Here is a 15,187-nt window from a genome sequence, read left to right on the forward strand (position 1 = left end):
CGGTAATCTCAGTCTCTCACTGAACGAGCTCCTGTGACTGACCAGCATGTCATGGAGTGGGTGGGAGGTGTTATCCAACATTGTCTTTATCTTGGACAGCATCCGCCTCTCCGACACCACCTTGAGGGAGTCCAGCTCCATCCCCACAACATTGCTGGCCTTACGGATCAGTTTATTAAGTCTGTTGGCATCTGCGACCCTCAGCCTGCTCCCCCAGCATGCAACAGCATAGAGGATCGCACTGGCCACCACAGACTCATAGAAAATCCTCAGCATTTTCTGGCAGATGTTGAAGGACCTCAGTTGCCTCAAAAAATAGAGACGACTCTGGCCCTTCCTGTAAAGTGCTGTGGTGTTTTTAGCCCAGTCCAGTTTATTGTCAATGTGTACTCCAAGGTATTTATAGTCCTCCACAATGTCAACACTGACCCCCTGGATTGAAACAGGGGTCAAGTGTTTCCTGGTCTTCCTGAAGTCCACGATCAGTTCCTTGGTCTTTGCCTTCCTTGTGGTCAAAAACCTCCACTTTGGTCTCATCTGTCTAAGAGACAGTGTTCCAGAAGTCTTATAGTTTGTTCAGATACAATCTTCCAAACATCAGCTGTGCTGCCTTGTTTTTCTTTGGGGTTTTTATTATGGAGAGGAGACTTTCTCCTGCCAATCATTCCAAACAAACTCATTGCAGAAAAATTAGAAAAAAAAACTAAACAAGTGTTTTTTTCTAATTGTACTGCAATGAGCTTTGGTATTTAACATGCTAACTGAGGCCTGTAGAGATACAGCTTGGGTTTTTTTAACTTCCTCCAAGCATTGCACATTCTGTTTTGGGGTGAATTTGGGATGTGCACTCAGTGGAAGACTGGCATTTGTAATGAATGTTTTCCACTGGTAAATAATCTTTCTTACAATTATTTGTAAATGGCCCCTTCCAAGACTGATGGAGAGCACCAATTGCTACTATAAGAACATTGCTGATCTCAGACCAGCAAACTGCCAAAACTTATATATAGGTTGCTGATGATCAATGATCAAATGCATTTCATTAGCAGCACCTGGCCACTAGAAAGCAGTAAGGGTGTCCTTAGTTTTTATACAGTGCGTCTACATTTTGGCCTTATTTTTGTTAATAACACGGTATAATAATATGTCATGTGTTGTTGTTCATCTCATTTTAAGACCTATTAAAGACCAGATAGTTTTAATTATGTCCTAATACAAATGTTTGTTGTTGCTTTTTTGTGTGTGTTTGTTTGTTTTCACCATGACTGCATAATAATCAATTGTGTTTTAATATGTTTGAAACAATAAACGGGGATGAATTATATTCTTTAAATGGTGACAGAGAGAGTACAGACGATGGTTACTGAAGATTTGTTTCAACAAGATCAGTAAGTATCTGATGTCAGTATATTTTGATCCAAATATGATAATACAGCCCAATCTTAGCGATTTGAAAGTGAAGCTAACACTCACCTAACTCTCTATCGTGTCTGTCAAACTCAAGGCCCGGAGACCTTTTAACCCACTTATCAGGGCTCCAGAAACCTGAAAAAAGTAGATTGTGATTTGTTGCTTATCATGTGCCTTTTTTCACACTTGAAGGCTATATTGAATATGTAAACAAGCGTCTACACGATGAAATATCTTTTTTCTTTTCTTTTTTAAAAGGCAGTTTCTCTTAAGAGTTGAGATGCCATGTCTGGGCCCTTAACAAATATGTAAAGAAATAAAGATTATTTTGTTTTTACATGAGGATATATTTCTTTACCTCCCATACTTTGTAAATGGTAACTGGTATTCTTGAATAAATCATATAATGGTAAGCAATATGTTGAAAATTATTTACAGAGGCCATTGTGTGCATAGACCAATTGGATGTAGGAAGAATATATGAGACAATAAACAATATTATCAAGGATTTCTTAAATTATGGACTTTTTCTCAGTCAGAGTATTGTTTCAAACCTTCCAGTGACTTATGAATCAGTAATCATCCAAGACCTCCCAGAATATGCAAAACATATTGCTGGAATATATTGTCATTGGCAGGGATGGTGTTAATTAAAGAATGTCAGCTGTCAAACTCACATATACACATCTGGTCCATGTGTTCACAGCTTCACAGTGGGTAAACCTAAATTTGACACCCCTCCTAAATTTAGTCTAAATTTAACTTAAGATACAAAATCTATATTTAGAATCGACATTTTAAGTTGTCAGATATCATAACTAATGATTCAGAAAAATATCTTTGTAAATATTCTCTGTATGCAAATGGTGATGAGTGCCTCTCAGTCCCAGATTGTATCTGTGCATAGCATCTTAATGTATCGATATTTCACATGCAGCATCTTTTTATGTTCAGTGTACTTTTATAGAAATCATTCTGATTCACTTGTTATTAAAAAATTATACAGCTGAGCTTGAATTTCCCACGTCTAAATGTGTATATCATAATGTTACATAACGCAAATAGATTGGCATTCAGCCAACCATGCCTTTTTTCACGAATAAAAAGAAATGCACATGCATTGTATTGGATAGCATAAATCCAAAACTTGTGCTGATAAAGACATTTAAATTACAAGTTTGGTTCACATTTTTCTGATATACTTTTTTATGTTTAAGATGAATTTGTTTTGGTATAAATTCTGTTTTAAGTCGATATTGTGTTAAAAGAATGTCGCCCCTTAAAACATTGTCTCATTTTCTCCGTCTGTTTGTGTAAATCCACCTCCATTCATAAGTGGAGCGCTTGTCTCCCCCCGTGTGTTTCAGCGAACAGGCAGTGACCTCACGGCGCCATATTAAAATGCTTCCTCCTCTTTGCCTGTCTGTGAGGTTGTAGCTTAGCAGCCGCAGCTAGCCGCCAGTCTGCTTTTTTTTTTTATATCTACAAGACTGACAGAGGGCAACGACGTGATGGAAATTGATTCGCTTCAAGAAGCTCTCAGAGGTTATACTCAGTTTATTCCTCTTGTTCTTTCATCGGCCGAGACCACACGATATTTGTGTCCGGCCCAGATTACTCTTTTGTAACAAATGATCGGATTGTATCTCTCACGCTAATGGCGCTAGCTAGCTGATACTCGAGGCTAGCGTTAGCTAAGGCTAGCATTATAAGCGGTTTCACGGAAATGGTTTAGTCATGAAAGAACGACGAGAAAATACAACTTATTCCTTTGGATTTACTGTAAAGTTCTTATGTATTTGCCCTCAGTAACTGATAATATTCTCACAGATATGTGTTAAGTATATGACGACTGTCACCGGCTTTTTGTACAGTTATTTGCCGGCTATGGTCTTCTGGCTAACTTAACATGCTAAACTTAGGCTAGCCAGCGAATTAGCAACACTGGTTATGTAAATAGATAACTTTAACGAGATAGGGTGACTCCTCAGGGATCTGGTACCAGCTTTTTACGTGTCGGCTAGAGTAGATTATAACTGAAAGTAAACAAAATATCCAGGTTTATTGGCAGAGTTATCAAAACTGTTGGGAAAGCTGAGGTAAATCAAAGCCTGTGCACCTCCACTAGTTAAATGGTCATGTTAAGCCACTCAGGGTTTTTTATTTTATTTTTCATCTTAACAGATTTCGACAAGAAAGGAAAGAAGGAGCCATCTCCTCTACTGGAACAGTTTCTATGCCATATCGCCAAAACTGGCGATGCCATGTAGGTGAAAACTACAGACCTATTTATTGTATCCCTTTGCTCTCTCTCTTACTCTCTCTCTCTCTCACACACGCACACACACACACACACACACACACACACAAATACACAAGTGTTATCATTTTAAATAGGCCCTGTATGATGACATTTTATAGACTTTTTGGACTTGAGATAACAGCCTAAAGTATGTGTGGCTCAAAGCTTTCATGACTATAAGTAATTTCAATTTGCTGTTATATTAGTTAACATGTGTTTTTATAATTGGATCATTTAAAATCATAAGGGTTTCTTACTGCAGTATCCTGTAGTAAGTACTGTTGAAATCTAAGTGAGTTATTCTTACATAAGGCATAAGATTAAAGAAAATGGGCCAAATAAACACGTGGGGTTGGGTGATTAAAAAGGAAATGGTAAACAGAACAATTATTAAAATATTGTAATGAGAAAAGTTTAAGGTACTAACAAAGACCTATGATGGGAATTCACCTGTATTTTGGGGATAGGAAGTGAGTTTGTTTGTGGTGGGTCAGCATTGACCTGCTACCAGAAATTCCACATGCTGGTGCAGACAGCAGCCCCTCAAGCCAGCAGGAGGAAACGGTGGCAAATGACAAGAGGTGTACACAAAATGACCACTAGCTTTCTTTTTGTAAGTGTTGTAAGAGCTTTTTCAAACGGAGATGTCAGATGTCCAGGGCCCTCTGCAGGGATTTGAAGCAGCTAGTCAGTGTGTGTGGTTGTAGTTTTGGTGTCAAGCTAAAGATGTTTTGGAGTATCTAACTTTCATACATTTATAGTTAGTACAAACTGATTTGACACAACAGATAAACATCAACCACAGTGTTTGCCTAATGCCTTTTTTATTTTTTTATTTTTTTATTTTTTTTTGCAGCTAGACCTAACCTTGGAAAAATTGTACTACACACATAAACACATATTCAGTCTAGTGGTGACATGTTTTTAAGGCCATGTTAAAATTACTCTTTTCACAGAGTAATCAATAAAGTTTTTTTTTTTTTAACATTTTTAAAAATTGTTTATTTGACCCTTTTTTTTTTTTTTTTTTTTTTGGACCTTTTTTTGCCTTTTTTGGGCGGCACGGTGGCACGGTGGTTAGCACTGTTGCCTCACAGCAAGAAGGTCCTGAGTTCAATTCCACCATCAGGCCAGGGTCTTTCTGTGTGGAGTTTGCATGTTCTCCCCGTGTTTGCGTGGGTTCTCTCCGGGTACTCCGGCTTCCTCCCACCGTCCAAAGACATGCAGCTTGTGGGGATAGGTTAATTGGATAATCCAAATTGCCACTAGGTGTGAATGTGCGAGTGAATGTGAGTGTGAATGGTTGTCTGTTCCTATGTGTTAGCCCTGCGACAGACTGGCGACCTGTCCAGGGTGTACCCCGCCTTTCGCCCTATGACAGCTGGGATAGGCTCCAGCACCCCCTGCGACCCTGAAAAAGGATAAGCGGAAGCGAATGGATGGATGGATGGATGACCCTTTTTTTAATATTGCATTTGATTTCCAAAATGATTTGTGGTATCTGACATTACCTGGTCTTATTAGATAATCGCAAAAATACAAAAGTGTGGGGTAGATTTCAGACTGTAAAAATACAGTGGAAGGGTCCATTTCTTTCATATAGCATAGGTCTGTTAACTTTAACAACATTGCAGTTTCTAATTTATCTGCCATTTGTCACAGTGGTGGAAATGTTGAACTTTGACTTGTTTTAAGCTTCTAACATGTCTTCTGCCAGTGTGTTGACCTGTTTCTAATTATTCACTGTATTTCCTTTAGGGTTCAATGGTCTCAATTTAAGAACTACTTCCTGTTTAAATTGGAGAAAGTGATGGATGACTTCAGAGCCTCAGCACCTGAGCAAAGAGGTCCTGCAAATCCCAATGTGGAGTCAGTTCCATTTGAAGATATGAAAGAGAGAATTCTAAAGATTGTGAAGGGATACAATGGGTGGGTACTGAGCTGAAGTGGAACACGTGAGGCAGAAGTGGTATCAATAGAGAAGCCAAGCAAGGTTACCCTGTGTGTTATATGTGCACATATACACTTTTTCTTTCTTTCGTGTTTTTTTGCTTGTTGTGAAAGCATTTCCTATTGCCCAAGTCTTTTCAGGCCAGTCAGTTTGCACTTTCTTTCAGAATTTTGCATAATGTGTGTCAACAGTACTTTTATTCATCAATTTTGGATACATTTCAAGTTAATTTGTGGTTGGCAGCTTTAAATAAATGAGTGTACTGAGCAACTAGTTCAGTTATTTGCACAATTTTGCTGTTAAACCTATAGTTAAAGGAACCATGCTACTACTTATAACCTACTTTCAGAGTTGGGATTTAGCCCACCTCCAACCCTTCAGCACCATCTAGACCACATAAGACCAGTTCTAGATGAAAAACCATGCTGTAAAACTAGATTAAATTAGCAGAGTACAAAGATTGTTCAAAACCTGATTCAACTAGAGCTGTACCCAACTAAGTTTGTTTCTCTTCATCTCCTCTTCAACTGGTTGCCCAACTGGACCCTCTCTTAGCCTGGTTCTGCCACAGGTTTCTTCCTGTTTAAAGGGAGCTTTTCCTTCCCGCTGTTGCCATAAAACTTGCTCGTAAGGGGTTGCCTGATTGCTGGGGTTTTCTCTGTATTAGTGTAGGGTCTTTACTCTACAGTATGAAGCACCTTGAGGTGACTGTTGTGATTTGGGGGTATATCAATCAACACCGAGTTGAATCTCATTTCTTAAAGGGAGACTATTAGAGCTCAGAACAGTGTTTCTCAATATTATCTGTCCTTCCCTGTTGATTTTTATAACTGGTGACTTCCCACTTACGAACCACATAAAATAGATTCATGGACCTTCTGAAGGACACTTGTCCTGGTCACTGTATGGTGAATCTGTTGCTCTGCTTCCATTTGTAGAATCCCGTTCACGATCCAGCGCCTGTGTGAGCTACTTACAGAACCTAAGAGGAACTATACAGGAACAGATAAGTTTCTTCGGGGGGTGGAGAAGGTAAGACGTGAACAGAAAAGTTAGGTATTTTTCAACTAATAATGTCTGTGATTAACTTTAGAAATTTTTATTTCCCTCTAGAACGTAATGGTGGTAAGCTGTGTCCATCCAATCTCAGAGTAAGTGATGTGTTCAAGTTTAGAGTTTAATAGAATATTTATCTGCATTCAGTGTCCATGCAGAGGGTTTTAATAATGCATTAATATTTTTTTCTCTTTCATGCTTTTGCAGAAAAAATGGATGCAGTGCTGTGAATAGAATGAATGGAGTAATGGCTCCTGGAAGCACATCTGCGTTTACAGAGAGGTTGTGTTGAGGACAGATTATTGACCTGATTTAAAAAAATAAATATGTATTTTCATTTATTTATTTGTTTTGGTTTGCTTTTGTGATAGGAAAGTGAATGGTCCAGGAACTCCACGACCACTGAACAGACCGAAAGTTTCTCTGGCCAGCTCACTAACAGCTAATGGTCTGCCAGACAGCACAGACAACAAAGACACTGACACGGACCCAGATGGCGACAAAGATTCCAGGTATGTCCGAATTCTTAACACACCAGGAGCGCAATCAAAGCTGCTGGTCTCACGTGTATCTCTGGTTTCTTATTTCATTTTTAGTGAGGTTTCGCCATCAGGCGGATCCCCGGGAAGCTCGGTAAAGAACAAACACGATGAAACAGAAGAGGACATGGAAGCTGAACAGCAAGAGGTGAAGAGACTTAAGTTCAGCAAGGATGAAGAGGAAGAAGATGAGGAGGAGGATGAAGAGGAGGAGCATGGGGTGGATGCATTGAGGCCTTCAGATGCCACCTGCCACTCAAAAGAAGCAGAAGCCATGGTCCAAGAAGAGGAAGAAGAAGAAAAGGTTGCATATAAGGAGGATGAAGCCTCTAGCAGTGCTGCTGCCACTGAAGACCAAGGTAGGTGTTCTTCAGTGCTGTTTGTTCATTGGTTGTGGACGTTAAGGCAATAAATTTAGTACTGAGCAGTTTGAGGCTACAAAGTCGAGCTGACTCTACAAACGTAGATAATGAAAAATACAAGCGATTGTGCAAATGTGCAAATGTGCTGGCTGTATTGGCTGTTCAGGTTTCTAGCGTACTAAACCAACCCCAGTTAACAATCAGATTGCAGAGTTTAAAAACAGAAACAGCTCAGATGCTTTGTGATAGTTTACCTTGTTCAAAAACATGCTTCAGAACTTTACCATAGGGAACCTGGAGAACAAGTCTTGGTACGGCAAAACAGCTTGTCACTATTTTGGTTAAAAAGTAATTGTTTTTATGTTTTAAGAAAAGAAAAGCGAGACTACTCACTTTCTTACAAATGACATGCTTGCTCTGACTTTACACTGCAACATGGAGCATCAAAGTCAGAGTTGGCTTAAACTCTGACATATATAACTATAACACGTAAGGTGTGAACATCTGGTACTTTTTCTTTGATCTCAATAAAGGGACAACTTGTGGCTTTTAGATTTTCAAGGGTACTTTTCACAAACACATGTTTTGGTGTCTCTTGTTGGTTGTTGAACAATTCAAGCAGTACTTTCTGTGTAAAGTGTGACTTTACTGCCCAATATTCAACATCATGACTGAGGAATTGATATAGATTGTAACCAGTTTCCAGTCCAGTTTCACAAATTGTCGCTACATTGATGTAAGCTGTAGTTTAACTAGTTAACTAAGGAATAGCGTTGAAAATAAAACTGACCCCATGTCCTATTAATACCATATAATTTGATGCACAGTGTGTGTAATTTGGGCAGCTGGCAGAAGAGAGGGACAGCCGAGCTGAGGGCCGAGTGGTGCTGGATTTGTTAACGATGAAGCAGGGATTACTCTGCACCCGCAAGTCTGCGAGTTCCACTGGTGTAAATGTCGTCATTACGCAGTTAGCAAAAGGATTCATGCAGACGTCTCTGTGCCTGTTGTTGTTGTTGTTGTTTTTTTTTGTGGTGAACTTGCATTACAATCCAGGCATCGGACTTCAAGCAGATATCAAACGAGTATAATACGAATGACCACTTGGCCGTTGGGTCTCCAGCTGTATTCTCAGCACAATATAATCCAGGTTTAAGAGGCCAGGTCTGCTGATACCTGAAGATGCTGTCAGTACCTTTTACTGCAATGACAATGTGGTGGCTGTGGTTCTTGCATTACGTAGTTTAGACCAGAGTGGCCTACAAATACCTCTGCATGTGTACTCGTAGAGCAAGACCTGAACAGATGGTTAAGTAAAGTAAAAAGGAATTATTTGTAGGCACGAAAGGATAGTTTTAAATGATGTAAACCACATAAAGAGTTCATTTACTGATACAAAAGGTAACATTTCATTTATTATAATGCAGAAGCATTATTGGAGGTGAGAGTGAATTCTCAAGAATATATAATTTTCTTTCTGTAAATATCTTCCTACTGTACTCGCCAGTGTAATGTTGGGATCGCGTGCATCCCTCCCCCTCTGGAGCTACTTTTGATTTAGTTTTTCCTCTGCTCTTTTTCACTTTTTACAGAACCAACTAGCAGCACGGCGGCCGATGCATGTGCAGACTCGGGCCAGGAGGCCGAGCAGGCCGAGAGGGAAGTGCCGTGTGGCTCAGAGGACGAGGGCAGCGACATGGATCAGACAGAGCAGCAGGCACCCACAGGCGACCTGGAAAGCCCCGAGACCAGCAGAGACAGTGAGGAGAGCAACAGTGACCCAGTCATCAGCAGCAGTAGCAGCAGCGATAGCAGCTGTAGCATAGAGGAGAGAGCAGAAGCGGCCAGTGAAGATGTAGCTCTCACTCCCTCCAGCAGTACAAGTGAACCTCCTACAGAGGGCGATATGGGAAGTGCCATCTTAAACACTGGGAACACCGAGGAGCCTATGGAGCAGGACTAGACTGAGAGCCTCCCCCTCCCTTTGCAGCCATGTGTGACCATAAACCAGCTTGTCCTTGACTCCAGCTTGACTGTCACTGGGAACGAGGACAGCACCTCAAACACAAGAAGAACGCCTCGTTACGCTTTGGACACTCCTCCAAAATGGCTACCTGGCACTGATGTGGGCATCCCAAAAAAATTTTTTCTTTTCCTTCTTTTTAACTGGAATATTTTATTGATCTTCCTCTCTTCTGTTTTTTAGTTTGCTTTTAAGTTTCCCCTAAAAGGGGTTGGTTTCTGCAGCTGTGTTTTGGTTTTTGTCTCTTTCACTGGGGTTGTTTGAGTTCTGTGGTGGTCTGGTTGTTTAATGCCACTCACTCCAGCCATTTTGACATTATTACAGGATTGGTAGTCTTTAACCGTAGTGTAGCACACTGCCAGGGTCAGAACAGAGCTGCATCAGATCTTCATTATTTAAGAATTTCACATGTAAGCTAAACAAACCAGCAAATCTGTTCCTGACCTAAACTATGGCAACCAACTAACCAACGTGTGTTCCACCAGAGATGTGAGATCCCCCCCCCCCGGTGTCCTGTTTAACCCACCCCACATTGATACACTACCAATCCTACTGAACAGTACTATGACGGTCTACCTTATAGAGGCGTCCTTTGTAAAATGATATTTCGGATGCATAAAACCAACATAATTTATGATCATTTCAATGAGTTATTTTGACGTATATTTGTTTTTTGTTTAGTTTCGTCTGCCAGTTGTAGTTTCCAAATACCAGCTGTAAGTACAAAGATCAGATGCTTTCTTTGTATTGTGATGTCACCATGTTGTTTCACCAACCGATATCCAGAGCAGTTTTCTGGTTCCAGTTCTACACTTGTTTCTGCAGCTGTACTTTTTGATATTTAGAATTTTAAATTTCTGTAAAGTAGATTTTTTTGTAGATTGTAATACAGTATGTGTTCACTGCCTTTGTGAAACCATATCTAATTGTACAATTTCTGTGTATACTCTGAATGCTTTTGCTTTCAATGGGGTATTCAGAAACAGCAATAAATGTTAACATTTTTATGGTTGGTGGTCTTGCTCACTTAACCATTCATGTTGTGCATTAATTATTTAGGAATATGTAGATGATGTGAACAACAAGCATATATTTGATGGCTTTAGTTAATTTAGGGGCGAGTTCTTTCCAGGGTCCAGTTTGGGTGTGTGTGCGTGCTCATTTGTGAATGAGCAGGAAGTCCAGCCCACTAAATGGTTGTGTAATATTTGGACTTAACACTGTCCGTATTTTTTTTTTTTTTTTTTTTTTTTCCCAAGCCCAGTTTTACTGGACATTTCTTCCTGGTAAAAGGGAGTTTTTCCTTCCCACTGTCACCAAGTGTGATTGCTGATTTTCCTTTCCAATACTGTAGGTCAGGGGTGGGGGAACTCGGGCCTCAAGGGCCGGTGTCCTGCAGGTTTTAGATATGTCCCTGATCCAACACAGCAGATTTAAATGGCTAAATTAACTCTTCAACATGTTTTGAAGTTCACCAGAAGCCTGGTAATGAGCTAATCATCTGATTCCGGTGTCTTGATCCATGGTGAGATCTAAACTCTGCAGGACACCGGCCCTTGAGGCCTGGAGCTCCCCCACCCCTGCTGTAGGGTCTTTTCCCTACAATATAAAGTGCCTTGAGGCAATTGTTGTTCAGAATGTGTTTATACTTAAGATCAAAAAACAAAACAATTGTTTTTATACATAATATAAAAACACTTGATCAGACGTGTGGCCCTCGAACTAAAATGAGTGATGCACATGGATGCCTGGTTTTACAGTAGTTTCTGATTTGGAAATAATTTTCGTACCCTGGTTTTTCCTAGCCATACAAAGTTCTGCTCTACTCTAATTCTGCATCACACACACAATGGCATACCATAGTTCTAACACTAAAGGTAGGTGGATCAGTCCAGATGTTGATAGTTGGTTCCAACGGTGGTATTTGTATCAGATCGATACTTTCGTTCTGTCCTCTTATTTTATTTATAGCCTATATCACATTTAAACAACACAATGATCCAAACTGCTTTGGATCAGAACCCAGTTTTCAAAATATGTGGAAAGCTGAAAGGTGTGTTTTGTTGCGTTAACTAATTATTGAGGAAAGTCAAATTCATAAATCACAGCACACTCTCTCTACATAAGCTGCAATACTGGCCCTGTATTTACTTTGTATCAGATCAATACTAACTAAAGTATTACACAGCACTACTTAGTATTAAAGATAGTCATGTAATGATAACTTATGTAAATTCATCAGAACAAACGAGAAGAAAAAATCAAAATTGTTGTTTACCCTGCATTGTGACACAACTCTGTTCCCATTATTGCATGTTGACTGATGCAATTCAGCCTCAACACAGGCTGCACATGCAATAACATGCTGGGATCATGAAAAACAGCTGGTGCTAAGAACTTTAACAGAGCTTCTAATCCTTTTATGAGCCGAGGTAAAACGTGCCACGTAGCCTGCATGACAACAGCCTGTAATGAAATGCAGCTGTTCTGTTCCTCCAGCAGTTGCTTTGTTAGGTTTATTCCTCCGTTACATGCGCAGCGGTCGACTTTAATGTCCAGCTTTGATGCCATCATGCGCACATGGTGTACGAAGTGTAGTTTGTAGTTCTGTTAGGTTCCTCATAGGCCAAGTACAAGAATCATGTTTTCTGTTCACAGGTGTACCCTTCCTCTTTGCCCTGTGAGAGCAGGGACAGACTCCTGCCCCCACTGTAACGCTGAATTGGATAATGATGTTAAAAAATGGATGGAATTTTTCATTTTACATAAAAGAGGAAAAAAACATGATCTGTTTGACTTTGGAGATATTAAAGACATGTTTTCTGTTAAAGCTCACAAGCATTTCTGGGCCTATGGCTACAATGGAAATATAAAAAGGAGTAAACCTTTGACTTTTAAATAAAGATGACCTTTCACCTCTCTTTCTTCGTTAAACCCATAAGAATAAGAGATGCTTCTGCCTGTATGTCCATATTATCATCTTTTGCCGCTGCCTTCACTGCTGAAATTTACCCAGGCTCACAGAGGAAATAAAGAGCGGACTGCATTAATCTGTGCAGCTCTGATTAAACGGTGGGCTTTGAAGACTAGTCTCCAGGGAGACAAATGCCAGATCCGGAGGGATATTAAACACAGCTTTGACCCAAGATGATTTTTAATCTGACCCGAGATTCATGAATGGCAGGTGCTGTCCACAGAGGAAGATGGCAGTTTTCATAGGTTTTGTGGTTTTCATAACTACTCTTTAGTGCATATGTTATTCTCATAGACTGTATATAAATGTTGGAATAACCACCGTCATGTAACCCATTGGTTGTTGACAGTTTGAAACATCAATGTCAGCATTTTAAGATCTGCCGTTATGAGTTTTGGAGCTAAAAGTGAGACTGGAGCCTTTTATTGTTAGCAAATGCTGGTATTAGCAAATTGCATCAGTATTTATCTGGTAATTAATGTTAAGCAACACACTAATAAAATACTTGAACTTTACTCACCCCAAATGGCAACCTGCCCTTGAGCTCAGATATTAAAGGAATCAGTTACCATGTTAAATTTCATGACAGTACAGAAAAATACAAAACAAGTACGGCTGCCAAGGGTTGCCAGCAGGAAGCGTCTTCTCTCCAGAGAATTTGGTCGCATGGTTTAAGCTTGCAAACTTGCATCTGAACAAGCCACAAGACCTCTGGAACAATACTGTCTGACCGTTGAGACTGAAGTGAAGCTGTTTGGTCATAATGAACAGCATCACATTTAGGATAAAGCAAAAGCATATCAACACAAAGACCTCATACCAACTGTCCTGCACGGTGGCGGAGGCCTGATGATTTGGGTTCATTTACTTGGGCGACTTGCAGTCATCGACTCAAACAAGAACTCCTCTGTATAACAAAGTATTCAAGTCAAATGTGAGGCCAAAAAACGATGAATGAAGGTATAGCAGTCCAGCCCTTACTCTCAAATACTAGTGCTTCTACAGGCTATTGATTCATTTTATATGAATCACAAAGCCCCTGTAAAAACTTTGTCTCACATAATCAGCAATAATAGTCATAATAACAACAATAGTAGTAGTATTACCATTAGTGTTAGCATTATTTAAACTGCTGGAATAAAAGAAAAGAAAACACCTTTCAGATAAAAAATATATATTTCGAAACCCTTCGCATGGTGTAAATTGTCTCACTGCCGGCAGACTTGTTGTTAGCAAGTAATTATAAGAGTTTATGTAGAGGTTGGAGTGATAGGTGGAGCGAATAAAGTGGAGCCTTTGATCAAACTCCTCAGTAAAATAACTATGAAATTAAAATCCAACCCACTCTGCACCCCACTGGGGATTGGGGGTGTCTTTGGAAGTTTTTGTCAAATCATAATCGTTCCCTTGAGTCGTCATGTTAAGTGGAAGGAGTTCAGCGTTGGATACAGTCAGCGACAGAGACAGGATTAAAAGAAGAAATATACCGAGTCTTTTGAAAGTCATTATAACAGATTGGAGCATGCGAGTGGCTCAATAGGATTGAAAGTTCACAGATGGAGCAGCAGCAGTGTCAGCATCACTACGTCCTTCCTGACCAGTAAGAGACCGGCAGACGCAATCTCCGTCTCATCCAATAGAGGGTACTGTTTAGTTTCGCAGGCAGACCAAACATGCTTATATCCTCCTCTAAGATCAGAATGCAGCCCAGGTTTTCTTTCTCCCCCTCCTCCCCCTCGTCCTCTCGCTGCTGCTGCTCATGGTGACATAGTCAGTATGCCTCCTAATACACTGCCTTGAATCATCATGACCCCTTTCAGTTCCATCCAGTGCTGTCCGCACAATGAACCCTCGCCCGTCTAATTTTCTTTCTGTGGGTGCTCAGTCTGCGATTGCTTGTGAATGAAGATGACACAGCTGTCTTTTTCTTCACCGTCTAACAGCCAGACAGCGTGTTTGCTGCCTCCTTCTACTGATGCGTTTATCACGCCTGTTTGAGAACCGCATCAGATCAACTCCCATGTGTTGATAGCAGCATATTCAAATAAAATATTTGAATATGCTGCTTGTAGCTAGTTCGGTGTCTTTTTGACTTTCTGTAAACAGTTAGTGTAGATTTTCTGGTCTGCAGGTTGGTGTCAATGTCAGGTTGCATTATTTGATGCACAGCAGGGTTTAACATTCTGAACCCCTCTGTCAAAACGGCATGCAGCAGCAGTGGTGGGACTCTGTTCAGTGTGTTGGCAGACTAGACAAGTCGCTGGGGAAAAAAAACATAAAGTCTCTCCGTATTTCAAGAACACGAGGCATATCTAAAAATGGATTTGGTTCAACCACAGGAGGCCTCCAGACAGACTTCACAAGAAGCGCTTAGCAAAGTGCGGACACTGAGAAATACTATGTAATGTCCTGAATGGGTGTGCTGAAAAAGGTAGGGATTGATGCCCAGACTGGGGGTTTTTGCAGAGTGGAGTTTTATGCAACTCCTCGTGGAGGCGGTGCACTCTGAGGGCACCATCCTCAGGTGGCTGCTGTTTGAATTTCCACTTTGCTGTCAGAATGGCATCATC

General features: G+C 40.4%; 1 protein-coding gene across 1 annotated transcript; it reads left to right on the forward strand.

Annotated features, from left to right (window-relative positions):
- Positions 1 to 2,783: 2,783 nt before the first annotated feature.
- On the forward strand, positions 2,784 to 10,655 carry ppp4r2b (protein phosphatase 4, regulatory subunit 2b). The gene is made up of 9 exons (XM_026168915.1): positions 2,784 to 2,955; positions 3,595 to 3,676; positions 5,471 to 5,641; positions 6,602 to 6,695; positions 6,777 to 6,814; positions 6,927 to 7,001; positions 7,091 to 7,231; positions 7,316 to 7,617; positions 9,213 to 10,655. The coding sequence occupies exons 1-9, from the start codon at positions 2,922 to 2,924 to the stop codon at positions 9,581 to 9,583; spliced, it is 1,308 nt and encodes a 435-aa protein (XP_026024700.1). The 5' UTR covers positions 2,784 to 2,921; the 3' UTR covers positions 9,584 to 10,655.
- The last annotated feature ends 4,532 nt before the right edge of the window (positions 10,656 to 15,187 follow it).

The sequence above is a fragment of the Astatotilapia calliptera genome, chromosome 5 (assembly GCF_900246225.1).
Source record: "Astatotilapia calliptera chromosome 5, fAstCal1.2, whole genome shotgun sequence".
In the NCBI taxonomy this organism is placed as follows: domain Eukaryota; kingdom Metazoa; phylum Chordata; class Actinopteri; order Cichliformes; family Cichlidae; genus Astatotilapia; species Astatotilapia calliptera.

Excerpts from the sequence above, each read along its gene's own strand:
- ppp4r2b (XM_026168915.1), top strand. The coding sequence starts at position 2,922 with ATGGAAATTGATTCGCTTCAAGAAGCTCTCAGAG. Across the intron at positions 6,815-6,926 it reads TGTGTCCATCCAATCTCAGA|AAAAAATGGATGCAGTGCTG; the intron begins GTAAGTGATGTG and ends ATGCTTTTGCAG. Across the intron at positions 7,002-7,090 it reads ACATCTGCGTTTACAGAGAG|GAAAGTGAATGGTCCAGGAA; the intron begins GTTGTGTTGAGG and ends CTTTTGTGATAG.